The sequence below is a fragment of the Dendropsophus ebraccatus genome, chromosome 1 (genome assembly GCF_027789765.1).
Source record: "Dendropsophus ebraccatus isolate aDenEbr1 chromosome 1, aDenEbr1.pat, whole genome shotgun sequence".
NCBI lineage: Eukaryota > Metazoa > Chordata > Amphibia > Anura > Hylidae > Dendropsophus > Dendropsophus ebraccatus.
Genome location: NC_091454.1, coordinates 7,581,485 through 7,597,555, shown reverse-complemented (window position 1 = coordinate 7,597,555; position 16,071 = coordinate 7,581,485). Strand labels below are relative to the sequence as shown.

The 16,071-nt window shown below is 49.1% G+C and overlaps 1 protein-coding gene across 1 annotated transcript in view; it reads left to right on the top strand.

The window, feature by feature from the left end:
* The window catches only part of IPO8 (importin 8), a 20,574-nt gene extending 4,503 nt beyond the window's left edge, over positions 1-16,071 (top strand). The window contains exons 5-25 of the mRNA XM_069965599.1: positions 171-327; positions 446-535; positions 1,281-1,375; positions 1,586-1,670; positions 2,836-2,970; positions 4,150-4,249; positions 4,334-4,410; positions 4,520-4,636; positions 5,306-5,395; positions 6,545-6,710; positions 7,195-7,355; positions 7,474-7,599; positions 7,709-7,775; positions 10,037-10,162; positions 10,256-10,353; positions 10,520-10,615; positions 11,340-11,560; positions 14,535-14,740; positions 15,065-15,259; positions 15,553-15,669; positions 15,859-16,071. Coding sequence (XP_069821700.1) covers positions 171-327; positions 446-535; positions 1,281-1,375; positions 1,586-1,670; positions 2,836-2,970; positions 4,150-4,249; positions 4,334-4,410; positions 4,520-4,636; positions 5,306-5,395; positions 6,545-6,710; positions 7,195-7,355; positions 7,474-7,599; positions 7,709-7,775; positions 10,037-10,162; positions 10,256-10,353; positions 10,520-10,615; positions 11,340-11,560; positions 14,535-14,740; positions 15,065-15,259; positions 15,553-15,669; positions 15,859-15,923 — 2,590 coding nt within the window. The 3' untranslated portion in view covers positions 15,924-16,071. The remainder of the gene's footprint in view (positions 1-170; positions 328-445; positions 536-1,280; positions 1,376-1,585; positions 1,671-2,835; positions 2,971-4,149; positions 4,250-4,333; positions 4,411-4,519; positions 4,637-5,305; positions 5,396-6,544; positions 6,711-7,194; positions 7,356-7,473; positions 7,600-7,708; positions 7,776-10,036; positions 10,163-10,255; positions 10,354-10,519; positions 10,616-11,339; positions 11,561-14,534; positions 14,741-15,064; positions 15,260-15,552; positions 15,670-15,858) is intronic.

Below are 16,071 nucleotides of genomic sequence, written 5' to 3'. Positions count from 1 at the left end.
GTATCAGTCAGTAGTGTAGTAGGGATCAGTGATTAGTGTAGTTGGGGGCAGTAGGGATCAGTCAGTAGTGTAGTAGGGATCAGTGAGTAGTGTAATAGGGGACAGTAGGGATCAGACATGTAATATGTGTGTGTCGGCTCTGGCTCCTCTGACCCCTCCTCCTCTTCCAGGTATAAGAAGGCAGATGAGCGGGTGCCCCTGATCGCGGCCATGCAGATCTTCTTGCCCCGCCTCCAGCAGCAGATCGTCCAGCTACTCCCGGACCCCTCCCACTACTCTGTGCTGATGCAGAAGCAGATCCTGAAGATCTTCTACGCCCTGATCCAGGTAGGAGGCCGGAGGGAGGTCGCTCTCTCATGTCTGACCACTACTGATGGCTGGATGGGTGGTCGGGATCCTGTGTATTGGGCCCCCCCCCCCCCTGATCTCTTCTGTCTGTCCGCAGTACACGCTGCCGCTCCAGCTGGTGAACAATCAGACCATGACGCAGTGGATGGGAATATTCAGCAGCATCGCCGACCGCGACGTCCCTCTTGTAAGTACCTCCCCCCCCCCCGAGACATAATGGATGGTGCCGCCCCTCTATTATCCCTCCTGTAAGTACCTCCCCCCCCCCGAGACATAATGGATGGTGCCGCCCCTCTATTATCCCTCCTGTAAGTACCTCCCCCCGCCCCTGAGACATAATGGATGGTGCCGCCCCTCTATTATCCCTCCTGTAAGTACCTCCCCCCGCCCCTGAGACATAATGGATGGTGCCGCCCCTCTATTATCCCTCCTGTAAGTACCTCCCCCCGCCCCTGAGACATAATGGATGGTGCCGCCCCTCTATTATCCCTCCTGTAAGTACCTTCTCCCATCAGCAATAATGGATTGTGCTGCCCCTCTGTTATCCCTCCTGTAAGTGCCTCCCCCCATGAGATGTAATTGATGGTGCGGCCCCTCTGTTATCCCTCCTGTAAGTACCTCCCCCCATGAGATGTAATTGATGGTGCGGCCCCTCTGTTATCCCTCCTGTAAGTGCCCCCCCCATCAGCAATAATGGATTGTGCTGCCCCTCTGTTATCCCTCCTGTAAGTACCTCCCCCCATGAGACATAATGGATGGTGCGGCCCCTCTGTTATCCTTCCTGGGAATGGCCGTTACCATTATCAGAGGGGCGTGTCTGGCAGCGGCAGAACTGATTGGACAGTGTGAGAGTGTAGAGACACGCCCCCTTCTCCCAGGAGGAGTAACAGAGGAGCGCAGAGTCCTGATCAGTCTTCTTCTTCTTCCGTCAGGAGACTCTGCAGGTGGATGAGGACGACCGGCCGGAGCTGGTGTGGTGGAAGTGTAAGAAGTGGGCGCTGCACATCATCACCCGCCTCTTTGAGCGGTAACGTCACTCGTTCTATTATAATGGAGGAGCCGGGGGGGGGGGGGGGCGTCAGCCATCTTTGTTCCCCGCCAGAGACATGATACTCTGCAGGGCGATTGGCTGATCACATGATGTGGGGGGAGGTGGTCACTGCTGGTCGCTCTTTCTTGACCCTCGGTGCCCCCCGTAGTTCTCTTCTTCTGGTGACGCAGGTTCTTTCTGTTGTAGCTACGGGAGTCCTGGGAGCGTCACCAAGGAGTACATCGAATTCTCCGAGTTCTTCCTGAAGACGTACGCTGTGGGGGTCCTGCAGGTGATATAGCGCTCCAGCACTGATATAACATATGTGACTGATATCAGCCGCTCCCCTTATAACGCTCCAGTACTGATATATCCTCCTATTACATCCTATGTGACTGATATCAGCCGCTCCTCTTATAACGCTCCAGTACTGATATAACCTCCAGATAATACATCCTATGTGACTGATATCAGCCGCTCCTCTTATAACGCTCCAGTACTGATATAACCTCCTATTACATCATATGTGACTGATATCAGCCGCTCCTCTTATAACGCTTCAGTACTGATATAACCTCCTATTACATCATATGTGACTGATATCAGCCGCTCCTCTTATAACGCTCCAGCACTGATATAACCTCCTATTACATCATATGTGACTGATATCAGCCGCTCCTCTTATAACGCTCCAGCACTGATATAACCTCCTATTACATCCTATGTGACTGATATCAGCCGCTCCCCTTATAACGCTCCAGTACTGATATAACCTCCAGATAATACATCCTATGTGACTGATATCAGCCGCTCCTCTTATAACGCTCCAGCACTGATATAACCGCCTATTACTTCATATGTGACTGATATCAGCCGCTCCTCTTATAACGCTCCAGCACTGATATAACCGCCTATTACTTCATATGTGACTGATATCAGCCGCTCCTCTTATAACGCTCCAGTACTCCTATAACCTCCTATTACATCATATGTGACTGATATCAGCCGCTCCTCTTATAACGCTCCAGCACTGATATAACCTCCTATTACATCATATGTGACTGATATCAGCCGCTCCTCCTATAACGCTCCAGCACTGATATATCCTCCTATTACATCCTATGTGACTGATATCAGCCGCTCCTCTTATAACGCTCCAGTACTGATATAACCTCCTATTACATCCTATGTGACTGATATCAGCCGCTCCTCTTATAACGCTCCAGCACTGATATAACCTCCTATTACATCATATGTGACTGATATCAGCCGCTCCTCTTATAACGCTCCAGCACTGATATAACCTCCTATTACATCATATGTGACTGATATCAGCAGCTCCTCTTATAACACTCCAGTACTGATATAACATATGTGTCTGATATCAGCCGCTCCCCTTATAACGCTCCAGTACTGATATAACCTCCAGACGTGACTGAGTTCTCGTTCTGCTCCAGGTTCTCCTAAAAGTCTTGGGGCTTCACAGACAGAAGCAATATGTGGCCCCCCGAGTCCTACAGCAAACACTGAACTACCTGAACCTGGGGGTGTCACACGCTGCAACATGGAAGATACTGAAGCCCAACATGCAGGTGAGTGCCGACCCCTGGATCACCCCTGAGCAGAATAATGAGTGCAGCTCTGGAGTATAATACAGGATGTAACTCAGGATCAGTAATGTATGTACACAGTGACCCCACCAGCAGAATAGTGAGTGCAGCTCTGGGGTATAATACAGGATGTAACTCAGGATCAGTAATGTAATGTATGTACACAGTGACCCCACCAGCAGAATAGTGAGTGCAGCTCTGGAGTATAATACAGGATGTAACTCAGGATCAGTAATGTAATGTATGTACACAGTGACCCCACCAGCAGAATAGTGAGTGCAGCTCTGGGGTATAATACAGGATGGAACTCAGGATCAGTAATATATGTACACAGTGACCTCACCAGCAGAATAGTGAACGCAGCTCTGGGGTACAATACAGGATCAGTAATGTAATATATGTACACAGTGACCCCACCAGCAGAATAGTGAGTACAGCTCTGGAGGATAATACAGGATGTAACTCAGGATCAGTAATGTAATGTATGTACACAGTGACCCCACCAGCAGAATAGTGATTGCAGCTCTGGGGTATAATACAGGATGGAACTCAGGATCAGTAATATATGTACACAGTGACCTCACCAGCAGAATAGTGAACGCAGCTCTGGGGTATAATACAGGATGTAACTCAGGATCAGTAATGTAATGTATGTACACAGTGACCCCACCAGCAGAATAGTGAGTGCAGCTCTGGGGTATAATACAGGATGTAACGCAGGATCAGTAATGTAATGTATGTACACAGTGACCCCACCAGCAGAATAGTGAGTGCAGCTCTGGAGTATAATACAGGATGTAACTCAGGATCAGTAATGTAATGTATGTACACAGTGACCCCACCAGCAGAATAGTGAGTACAGCTCTGGGGTATAATACAGGATGTAACTCAGGATCAGTAATGTATGTACACAGTAATCCCACCAGCAGAATAGTGAGTGCAGCTCTGGAGGATAATACAGGATGTAACTCAGGATCAGTAATGTATGTACACAGTGACCCCACCAGCAGAATAGTGAGTACAGCTCTGGAGGATAATACAGGATGTAACTCAGGATCAGTAATGTAATGTATGTACACAGAGACCCCACCAGCAGAATAGTGAGTGCAGCTCTGGGGTATAACTCTGGATCAGTGATGTATATACACTGGTGTCTTGTAGAGTATATCGGAGGAGGTTATTTTCCCGCTCATGTGCTATAAAGATGAGGACGAGGACTTGTGGCAGGACGACCCCTATGAATACATCCGCATGAAGTTTGGTAAGCCTCGCTCCCCTGCCCATCACATTGACCCTTATGTTACTTCCTTGATCACATGATTCTCAGTTTTCTCCTCCCCCTTAGACGTCTTCGAGGATTATGTCTCTCCGGCTACGGCAGCTCAGAATTTCCTGTATACCGCCTCAAAGAAGAGGAAGGAGGTGAGCGGGGGAGGGGGGCTGCATGATGGGGGGGGGGGGGGGCTGCGGAGGGTGTGTGTGTGTGTGGGGGGGGGGGTTAGCAGCCATGCTGATTGTCTCCCCGCTCCAGGTTCTCCCCAAGATGATGAATTTCTGCTACCAGATCCTCACTGCCCCCTCTGTGGACCCTCGGAAGATGGACGGGGCTCTGCATGTACTGGGCTCCCTGGCTGACATTTTATTGAAGGTAATGGATATCAGCTCCCCATACACTGCCCCCCAGTGGTGACTGGTAGATATAGCAGCCACTAGGGGGCGCTGTCAGGGAGGAAAGACTAGATGCCCCCAAGATATATATGGGGCCACCAGCAACTTATTGGCCCTTTAGTTGCAGCCACTAATGTCACCGTATAGGGGGCGCTATAGAGCTATAATGTCACTGTATAGGGGGCGCTATAGAGCTATAATGTCGCTGTATAGGGGGCGCTATAGAGCTATAATGTCACCGTATAGGGGGCGCTATAGAGCTGTAATGTCACTGTATAGGGGGCGCTATAGAGCTGTAATGTTGCTGTATAGGGGGCGCTATAGAGCTATAATGTCACTGTATAGGGGGCGCTATAGAGCTGTAATGTTGCTGTATAGGGGGCGCTATAGAGCTATAATGTCACTGTATAGGGGGCGCTATAGAGCTATAATGTCACTGTATAGGGGGCGCTATAGAGCTATAATGTCACTGTATAGGGGGCGCTATAGAGCTGTAATGTCACTGTATAGGGGGCGCTATAGAGCTATAATGTCACTGTATAGGGGGCGCTATAGAGCTATAATGTCACTGTATAGGGGGCGCTATAGAGCTATAATGTCACTGTATAGGGGGCGCTATAGAGCTATAATATTATCTCTTTACTTACAGAAATCTGTGTACAAGGACCAGATGGAAGTCTTCATCCAGAATCACGTATTCCCGCTATTCATGTCAGAGCTGGGCTATGTCCGGGCACGGGTACGTCTGCACCACTACCACCATGTACACAGACCACCCTCCTCCCACTTTATCCTACATAGTCATTGCCACATCATCCTGTACAGTTTACTATATATACAGTGTCATTACTTCATCCTTGTATACAGGTTACTATATATCGTGTCATTACTTCATCCTTGTATACAGGTTACTATATATACAGTGTCATTACTACATCCTTGTATACAGGTTACTATATATACAGTGTCATTACTACATCCTTGTATACAGGTTACTATATATACAGTGTCATTACTTCATCCTTGTATACAGATTACTATATATACAGTGTCATTACTACATCCTTGTATACAGGTTACTAGATATACAGTGTCATTACTACATCCTTGTATACAGGTTACTATATATAGCAAAATCCTATATTCCACCCTCCTCCCACTTTATCCTACATAGTCATTGCCACATCACCCTGTACAGTTTACTATATATACAGTGTCATTACTACATCCTTGTATACAGGTTACTATATATACAGTGTCATTACTTCATCCTTGTATACAGGTTACTATATATACAGTGTCATTACTACATCCTTGTATACAGGTTACTATATATACAGTGTCATTACTACATCCTTGTATACAGATTACTATATATACAGTGTCATTACTTCATCCTTGTATACAGGTTACTATATATACTGTGTCATTACTACATCCTTGTATACAGGTTACTATATATACAGTGTCATTACTTCATCCTTGTATACAGGTTACTATATATACAGTGTCATTACTACATCCTTGTATACAGGTTACTATATATACAGTGTCATTACTACATCCTTGTATACAGATTACTATATATACAGTGTCATTACTTCATCCTTGTATACAGGTTACTATATATAGCAAAATCCTATATTCCACCCTCCTTCCACTTTATCTTAGTGTCATTACTATATCATCCTATATAGTGTAAGCCTGTATTCCACCCTCCTTCCACTTTGTCCTACACTGTCATTACCACATCATCCTATATAGTGTTCTCCCCCGTAGTTTTCCTATGTCGCTTTCTTTCCGCTTTGTCTCCCGGTATCTTTCCTCCCCATCGGATGTATGGGGGTTCTCTGCTCTCCCGTCACCCTCTGACCGCTTTGTCTTGCAGTGCTGTTGGGTTCTTCACTCCTTCAGCACCCTCAAATTCCACAATGAGCTGAACCTCAGGAACGCGGTGGAGCTGGCCAAGAAGAGTCTCCTGGAGGACAAGGAGCTGCCGGTGAAAGTGGAGGCCGCCATCGCCATGCAGACCTTAATAAGCAACCAGGGCGCAGGTGAGCGATGCCGCTGTGTGGGACGGGTCAGGTGACGCCGTTGTGTGGGACGGGTCAGGTGACGCCGTTGTGTGGGACGGGTCAGGTGACGCCGTTGTGTGGGACGGGTCAGGTGACGCCTCTGTGTGGGACGGGTCAGGTGACGCCTCTGTGTGGGACGGGTCAGGTGACGCCTCTGTGTGGGACGGGTCAGGTGACGCCTCTGTGTGGGACGGGTCAGGTGACGCCTCTGTGTGGGACGGGTCAGGTGACGCCTCTGTGTGGGACGGGTCAGGTGACGCCTGTGTGTGGGACGGGTCAGGTGACGCCTGTGTGTGGGACGGGTCAGGTGACGCCTGTGTGTGGGACGGGTCAGGTGACGCCTGTGTGTGGGACGGGTCAGGTGACGCCTGTGTGTGGGACGGGTCAGGTGACGCCGCTGTGTGGGACGGGTCAGGTGTGTTGGTGACAGCCTGAGCAGCCGATGTCTCTATCCCCCTCACAGCTAAGGAGTACATGAGGCCGTACATCCGCCCCGTCATGCAGGAACTGCTGCACATCGTCCGTGAAACCGAGAACGATGACCTGACCAACGTCATCCAGAAGATGATCTGCGAGTACAGCCAGGAGGTGGCGCCCATCGCTGTAGACATGACCAGGCACCTGGTAGGTGGGACTAATAGATTATATATATCCATCTATGACCGGGCCAACTCTGTATATAATTTAACACCTCTGTATATACCCCCACTCACTCTCTATACCCGTATGTTGTCCTCGATAGGCGGAGATCTTTGTGAAGGTTCTGCAGAGCGAGGAGTACGAGGAGGTGGAGGATAAGACGGTGATGGCGATGGGAATCCTGCACACCATAGACATCGTCCTGACAGTCGTAGAGGATCACAAAGAAGTGAGTAACCCCCCCCCCCCCCCCATGGTCATAGGAATCAGCAGGTGGGGGCATTATATCCTGTGTGTAATATATGTGTATATACTGTATACCGTATCTCTTATTACAGGTGAAACAACAACTGGAGGGAATCTGTCTGCAGATCGTGGGACTTGTGCTCCAGAAACACATTATAGGTAATAACTGTACAGAGACCTGTATTATACTCCAGAGCTGTGCTCACTATTCTGCTGGTGGGGCCACTGTGTACATACATTACTGATCCTGAGTTACATCCTGTATTATACCCCAGAGCTGCACTCACTATTCTGCTGGTGGGGTCACTGTGTACATACATTACTGATCCTGAGTTACATCCTGTATTATACCCCAGAGCTGCACTCACTATTCTGCTGGTGGGGTCACTGTGTACATACACTACATTACTGATCCTGAGTTACATCCTGTATTATACTCCAGAGCTGCACTCACTATTCTGCTGGTGTGGTCACTGTGTACATACATTACATTACTGATCCTGAGTTACATCCTGTATTATACTCCAGAGCTGCACTCACTATTCTGCTGGTGTGGTCACTGTGTACATACATTACATTACTGATCCTGAGTTACATCCTGTATTATACTCCGGAGCTGCACTCAATATTCTGCTGGTGGGGGTCACTGTGTACATACATTACATTACTGATCCTGTATTATACCCCAGAGCTGCACTCACTATTCTGCTGGTGGGGTCACTGTGTACATACATTACATTACTGATCCTGTATTATACCCCAGAGCTGCACTCACTATTCTGCTGGTGGGGTCACTGTGTACATACATTACATTACTGATCCTGAGTTACATCCTGTATCATACCCCAGAGCTGCACTCACTATTCTGCTGGTGGGGTCACTGTGTACATACATTACATTACTGATCCCGAGTTACATCCTGTATTATACTCCAGAGCTGCACTCACTATTCTGCTGGTGGGGTCACTGTGTACATACATTACTGATCCTGTATTATCCTCCAGAGCTGCGCTCACTATTCTGCTGGTGGGGTCACTGTGTACATACATTACATTACTGATCCTGAATAAAAAGTGTGAGGTTATAATAACCCATCACTAGCGCTGCACTGTATTGCTGCTCACTGTCAGAAAGCAAACACCCGTAGGTTCACTTGGGGGTAATATATGTAAAAAATATTGGTATTGACATAAAGCGCAATGTTTGGCGATCCTTTGTATATATGGTTAGTACAAGAAAAATAAATAGTAATGGCTACAGGTAAATAAATGGTTGTTTTTACCTTGTAGTTGATTGTTTTGGCATAGTTCTCGGTAAGCGTTGTTAAAAAGTAGATCTTTTTGCAGATGTTTGATGCTTGGTAACATATATTGGCAATAAGATGGTGGTTGTAACCTCCGCTGGAGGCGCCCCGGCCGGCGGCACTACTCCGCGGTGGGTTACGTTGATGTTAGCGGTTCAAAAAATTCCCGGGAAGGCTGAGTGACGTCACTACTAGTACGGGAGCTCAGAGAGACCAAAAGAGTAATCAACGCGTTTTTTGAACCGCTAACATCAACGTAACCCACCGCGGAGTAGTGCCGCCGGCCGGGGCGCCTCCAGCGGAGGTTACAACCACCATCTTATTGCCAATATATGTTACCAAGCATCAAACATCTGCAAAAAGATCTACTTTTTAACAACGCTTACCGAGAACTATGCCAAAACAATCAACTACAAGGTAAAAACAACCATTTATTTACCTGTAGCCATTACTATTTATTTTTCTTGTACTAACCATATATACAAAGGATCGCCAAATATTGCGCTTTATGTCAATACCAATATTTTTTACATACATTACTGATCCTGTACTGATCCTGAGTTACATCCTGTGTTATACTCCAGAGCTGCACTCACTATTCTGCTGGTGGGGTCACTGTGTACATACATTACTGATCCTGAGTTCCATCCTGTATTATACCCCAGAGCTGCGCTCACTATTCTGCTGGTGGGGTCACTGTGTACATACATTACATTACTGATCCTGTATTATACCCCAGAGCTGCACTAACTATTCTGCTGGTGGGGTCACTGTGTACATACATTACATTACTGATCCTGAGTTACATCCTGTATTATACTCCAGAGCTGCACTCACTATTCTGCTGGTGAGGTCACTGTGTACATACATTACATTACTGATCCTGAGTTACATCCTGTATTATACTCCAGAGCTGCACTCACTATTCTGCTGGTGAGGTCACTGTGTACATATATTACTGATCCTGAGTTACGTCCTGTATTATACTCCAGAGCTGCAGTCACTATTCTGCTGGTGGGGTCACTGTGTACATACATTACTGATCCTGTATTATCCTCCAGAGCTGCACTCACCATTCTGCTGGTGGGGTCACGGTGTTTCCCTCTCCTCCCTGCAGAGTTCTATGAGGAGATCCTCTCCCTGGCGTACAGTCTCACCAACCAGACCATTTCCCCGCAGATGTGGCAGCTCCTCGGGATCCTCTATGAAGTCTTCCAGAGGGATTGCTACGAGTATTTCACAGGTTCGGAGCTTTGTGATTGCTGCAGGTGGCGGCTCCGGGTGGTGGTGGTCACATGATCTGTGATGTCACTGACGCTTCCTCTCTTTTCTGCAGACATGATGCCGCTGCTGCACAACTACATCACTGTAGACACCGAGACGCTGCTGTCCAACCCCAAGCACCTGGAGATTATTTACACCATGTGTAAGAAGGTGAGGGGGGGAGGGGTGGCCATCACTGCTGTGTATATATATATATATATATATATATATATATATATATATATATCACTGAACGCCTCAGCTCACTAGAGTAGTCACATCCTGAAATTGTCAGCCATGTTGAGGTCATGTGACCCGATGTCTGTGTCCCCTCCAGGTGCTGACGGGAGAAGCCGGGGAAGATGCCGAGTGTCACGCTGCCAAGCTGCTGGAGGTGATCGTCCTGCAGTGTAAAGGAAGAGGGATCGATCAGGTGACCTGTAATGTCTTGATCCAGTGCAACGCCGTTATTAAAGGGGAACTCCACCAAAATTCTTTTTCTTTTAAATCAACTGGTGTCAGAAAGGTATACAGATTTGTGATTTACTTCTACTTAAAAATCTCCAGTCTTCCAGTACTTATGAGCTGCTGTATGTCCTGCAGGAAGTGGTGTATTCTCTCCAGTCTGACAGTGTTCTCTGCTGCCACCTCTGTCCATGTCAGGAACCGAGCTGTGTGCTCCCATAGGGAACAATGTAAATGTGTTTAATTGGTTGTCACCCCTCCAGCCTGCAGAGTGTAAAGAGTTAAGTGGTGATACAAGAGCGTCCCCACTTAACTCCTCTGGACTAGCAGTAAGTAAGGAGGCATCGTGCACCATAACTTACTGTAAAGGAGCGGGGATTCCCCTCATAATGACAGGAATCCCCAATGTAAAGAAGAGCAGGAGAGGTTTTCTATGGGGATTTGCTGCTGCTCTGGACAGTTCCTGACATGGACAGAGGTGGCAGCAGAGAGCACTGTGTCAGACTGGAGAGAAAACAGCAGCTGATAAGTATTGGAAGACTGGAGATTTATAAATAGAAGTAAATTACAAATCTATATAGCTGTCTGAAACCAGTTGATTTGAAAGAAAAAGATTATCGCTGGAGTTCCCCTTTAAGGGGCAGATGCTAAGTAGATGATGGTCATGTGAGACGTTCTGTGTTTGCCCGCAGTGTATCCCGCTCTTTGTAGAAGCTGTGCTGGAACGCTTGACTCGAGGGGTTAAATCCAGCGAGCTGCGCACCATGTGTCTGCAGGTGGTGATCGCCGCCCTGTACTATAACCCGCCGCTGCTCATGAACACCCTGGAACAGATCCGATTCCCGCACAGCTCGGAGCCCATCACCGCACAGTTCATTAACCAGTGGGTGAACGACACAGACTGCTTCCTGGGGTGAGTACTTGGATATACGCTGCTGTATGTGGTGTAGGGTGGGGTGAGTACTCTGGTATATGCTGCTGTATGTGGTGTAGGGTGGGGGTGAGTACTCGTATACGCTGCTGTATGCGGGGTGGGGTGAGTACTCTTATACGCTGCTGTATGTGGTGTAGGGTGGGGTGAGTACTCGTATACGCTGCTGTATGTGGTGTAGGGTGGGGTGAGTACTCTGGTATATGCTGCTGTATGTGGTGTAGGGTGGGATGAGTACTCTGGTATATGCTGCTGTATGTGGTGTAGGTTGGGGTGAGTACTCGTATACGCTGCTGTATGTGGTGTAGGGTGGGGTGAGTACTCGTATACGCTGCTGTATGTGGTGTAGGGTGGGGTGAGTACTTCCATAATTGGCAGTTAGGGTATACTCTGATGTATACAGTGTACAATTGGGTGAGTACTCAGGTATACTGTGCTGTGTACGGTGGGGTGAGTACACGGGTATACACTGCTGTGTACGGTGGGGTGAGTACTTGGTATACGCTGCTGTGTACGGTGGGGTGAGTACTCGGGTATACACTGCTGTGTACGGTGGGGTGAGTACTTGGTATACGCTGCTGTGTACGGTGGGGTGAGTACTCGGGTATACTGTGCTGTGTATGGTGGGGTGAGTACTCGGGTATACACTGCTGTGTACGGTGGGGTGAGTACTTGGTATACGCTGCTGTGTACGGTGGGGTGAGTACTCGGGTATACACTGCTGTGCACAGTGGGGTGAGTACTCTGGTATACACTGCTGTGTACGGTGGGGTGAGTACTCGGGTATACACTGCTGTGTACGGTGGGGTGAGTACTCGGGTATACACTGCTGTGTACGGTGGGGTGAGTACTCGGGTATACACTGCTGTGTACGGTGGGGTGAGTACTCGGGTATACACTGCTATGTACGGTGGGGTGAGTACACGGGTATACTGTGCTGTGTATGGTGGGGTGAGTACTCGGGTATACACTGCTATGTACGGTGGGGTGAGTACTCTGGTATACATTGCTGTGTACGGTGGGGTGAGTACTCGGGTATACACTGCTGTGTACGGTGGGGTGAGTACTCGGGTATACTGTGCTGTGTATGGTGGGGTGAGTACTCGGGTATACTGTGCTGTGTAAGGTGGGGTGAGTACTCGGGTATACTGTGCTGTGTATGGTGGGGTGAGTACTCGGGTATACACTGCTGTGTACGGTGGGGTGAGTACTCGGGTATACACTGCTATGTACGGTGGGGTGAGTACTCGGGTATACACTGCTATGTACAGTGGGGTGAGTACTCGGGTATACACTGCTGTGTACAGTGTATGGTGGGTGAGTACTTGGTATACACTGCTGTGTACGGTGGGGTGAGTACTCGGGTATACACTGCTATGTACGGTGGGGTGAGTACTCGGGTATACACTGCTATGTACGGTGGGGTGAGTACTCGGGTATACACTGCTATGTACGGTGGGGTGAGTACTCGGGTATACACTGCTGTGTACGGTGGGGTGAGTACTCGGGTATACTGTGCTATGTACAGTGGGGTGAGTACTCGGGTATACTGTGCTATGTACAGTGGGGTGAGTACTCGGGTATACTGTGCTATGTACAGTGGGGTGAGTACTCGGGTATACACTGCTATGTACGGTGGGGTGAGTACTCGGGTATACTGTGCTATGTACGGTGGGGTGAGTACTCGGGTATACACTGCTGTGTATGGTGGGGTGAGTACTCGGGTATACTGTGCTATGTACAGTGGGGTGAGTACTCGGGTATACTGTGCTATGTACAGTGGGGTGAGTACTCGGGTATACTGTGCTATGTACAGTGGGGTGAGTACTCGGGTATACACTGCTATGTACGGTGGGGTGAGTACTCGGGTATACTGTGCTGTGTACGGTGGGGTGAGTACTCGGGTATACACTGCTGTGTATGGTGGGGTGAGTACTCGGGTATACACTGCTGTGTACAGTGTATGGTGGGTGAGTACTTGGTATACACTGCTGTGTACGGTGGGGTGAGTACTCGGGTATACACTGCTGTGTACGGTGGGGTGAGTACTTGGTATACACTGCTATGTACGGTGGGGTGAGTACTCTGGTATACACTGCTATGTACAGTGGGGTGAGTACTCGGGTATACACTGCTATGTACGGTGGGGTGAGTACTCGGGTATACTGTGCTATGTACAGTGGGGTGAGTACTCGGGTATACACTGCTGTGTATGGTGGGGTGAGTACTCGGGTATACTGTGCTATGTACAGTGGGGTGAGTACTCGGGTATACACTGCTGTGTATGGTGGGGTGAGTACTCGGGTATACACTGCTGTGTACAGTGTATGGTGGGTGAGTACTCTCATCAATGGCAGCTCGGGTATACACTGCTGTATGTGGTGTAGGGTGGGGTGAGTACTCAGGTATACACTGCTGTGTACAGTGTATGGTGGGTGAGTACTTGGTATACACTGCTGTGTACGGTGGGGTGAGTACTCGGGTATACACTGCTATGTACGGTGGGGTGCGTACTCTGGTATACACTGCTATGTACGGTGGGGTGAGTACTCTGGTATACACTGCTATGTACGGTGGGGTGAGTACTCGGGTATACTGTGCTATGTACAGTGGGGTGAGTACTCGGGTATACACTGCTATGTACGGTGGGGTGAGTACTCGGGTATACTGTGCTATGTACAGTGGGGTGAGTACTCGGGTATACACTGCTGTGTATGGTGGGGTGAGTACTCGGGTATACACTGCTGTGTACAGTGTATGGTGGGTGAGTACTCTCATCAATGGCAGCTCGGGTATACACTGCTGTATGTGGTGTAGGGTGGGGTGAGTACTCCGGTATACACTGCTGTATGTGGTGTAGGGTGGGGTGAGTACTCAGGTATACAATGCTGTATGTGGTGTACAGTCAGATGGTGGAGCCGGACGCTGATCATGTGATCGCTGTGTTTACCCGCAGGCTACACGACCGGAAGATGTGCATCATCGGCCTCAGCATCCTGATGGACCTCCCCAGCAGACCCCCCGCGGTGAACGCCGTGGCCTCTGTCATTGTGCCTTCTATTCTCCTCTTGTTCCTGGGACTGAAGCAAGTGTGCGCTCACCGGGACCACCCAGAGCGGCGGGCGGCATCCCGCACCAACAAAACCGACACCGAGGAAAACGGTAAACGTTAGCTATGTGCTGGTTATGTGCTGCACAAGGCAGCTTCATTGCTGATCCAGCAGGGGGCGGCAGAGAGCCTGTTATAATAGAGAGCCTGATCCAGCAGGGGGCGGCAGAGAGCCTGTTATAATAGCCTGATCCAGCAGGGGGCGGCAGAGAGCCTGTTATAATAGAGAGCCTGATCCAGCAGGGGGCGGCAGAGAGCCTGTTATAATAGAGAGCCTGATCCAGCAGGGGGCGGCAGAGAGCCTGTTATAATAGAGAGCCTGATCCAGCAGGGGGCGGCAAAGAGCCTGTTATAATAGAGAGCTCTCATCTATATAGAGGAGATCCCGAGCGATGAGGAGGAATCGGGCAGCCAGGCCATGCAGGAGAACGCCGGGGAGGACGAGGAGGAGGATGAAGACGAGGACTGGGATGATGAGGCCTTAGAGGAGACGGCACTGGAAGCCTACAGCACCCCCCTGGACTGTCAGGAGGCCCTGGACGAGTACCAGCTCTTTACAGACGCCCTGCTGGGTGAGTGCCTGCACTACACTCCTGCTGTATGTGGTGTAGGGTGGGGTGAGTACTCTGGTATATGCTGCTGTATATGGTGCACGGTGGGGTGAGTACTTGGGTATACGCTTCTGTGTATGGTGGGGGAGTACTCCCATCTTTGGCAGCTCGGGTATACGCTGCTGTATACTGTGTACAGATGCCCTGGACTAGTACCAGTTATTAACAGACGCCCTACTGGGTGAGTGCCTGCACTACACTTCTGCCTCATTCACACCCTCAGAGCTGAAATCCTAACCAGCTGTCCTTTACAGGTATCCAGAGCCGAGACCCTGCCTGGTATCACTCCCTGACCGCAACGCTCAGCAACGACCAGAGAAAACAGGTGCAGGAGATCTACACGCTGTCCGAGCAGAGGAGGAGCGCCGCCGGTGAGTGATGCAATCCCGAAAAATCACGTAAAGTGCAAAGCCAATGTCTCCCCCCAGAGGTGGAAAGCAGCAACTGCAGCAGCCCCCATGAGATAGGGCAGAGCATTCTGTAGACTAGTGTTCTGCTACCGGCCTGACCTTCTTATAAGATATATTATAATCTACAGTCTTCGTTTTTCTCCTCCTCAGCGTCACGGAAACTTGAACAGCAGCTGTCAACGCAAACCGTCTGCCCCCCACTCGCCGGCCAGTGAACGAGGACGACGCAAGGAACTCTGGGATATCTACATTTAAATATTTTGTTAAGCTCCCTGACATGGGCAGGGGTTGGACATGGCAGCGATGACATCCGGACTATGTGTTTGTAGTTATAAAGAAACTGGGGTATCATTTTTTTTTTTT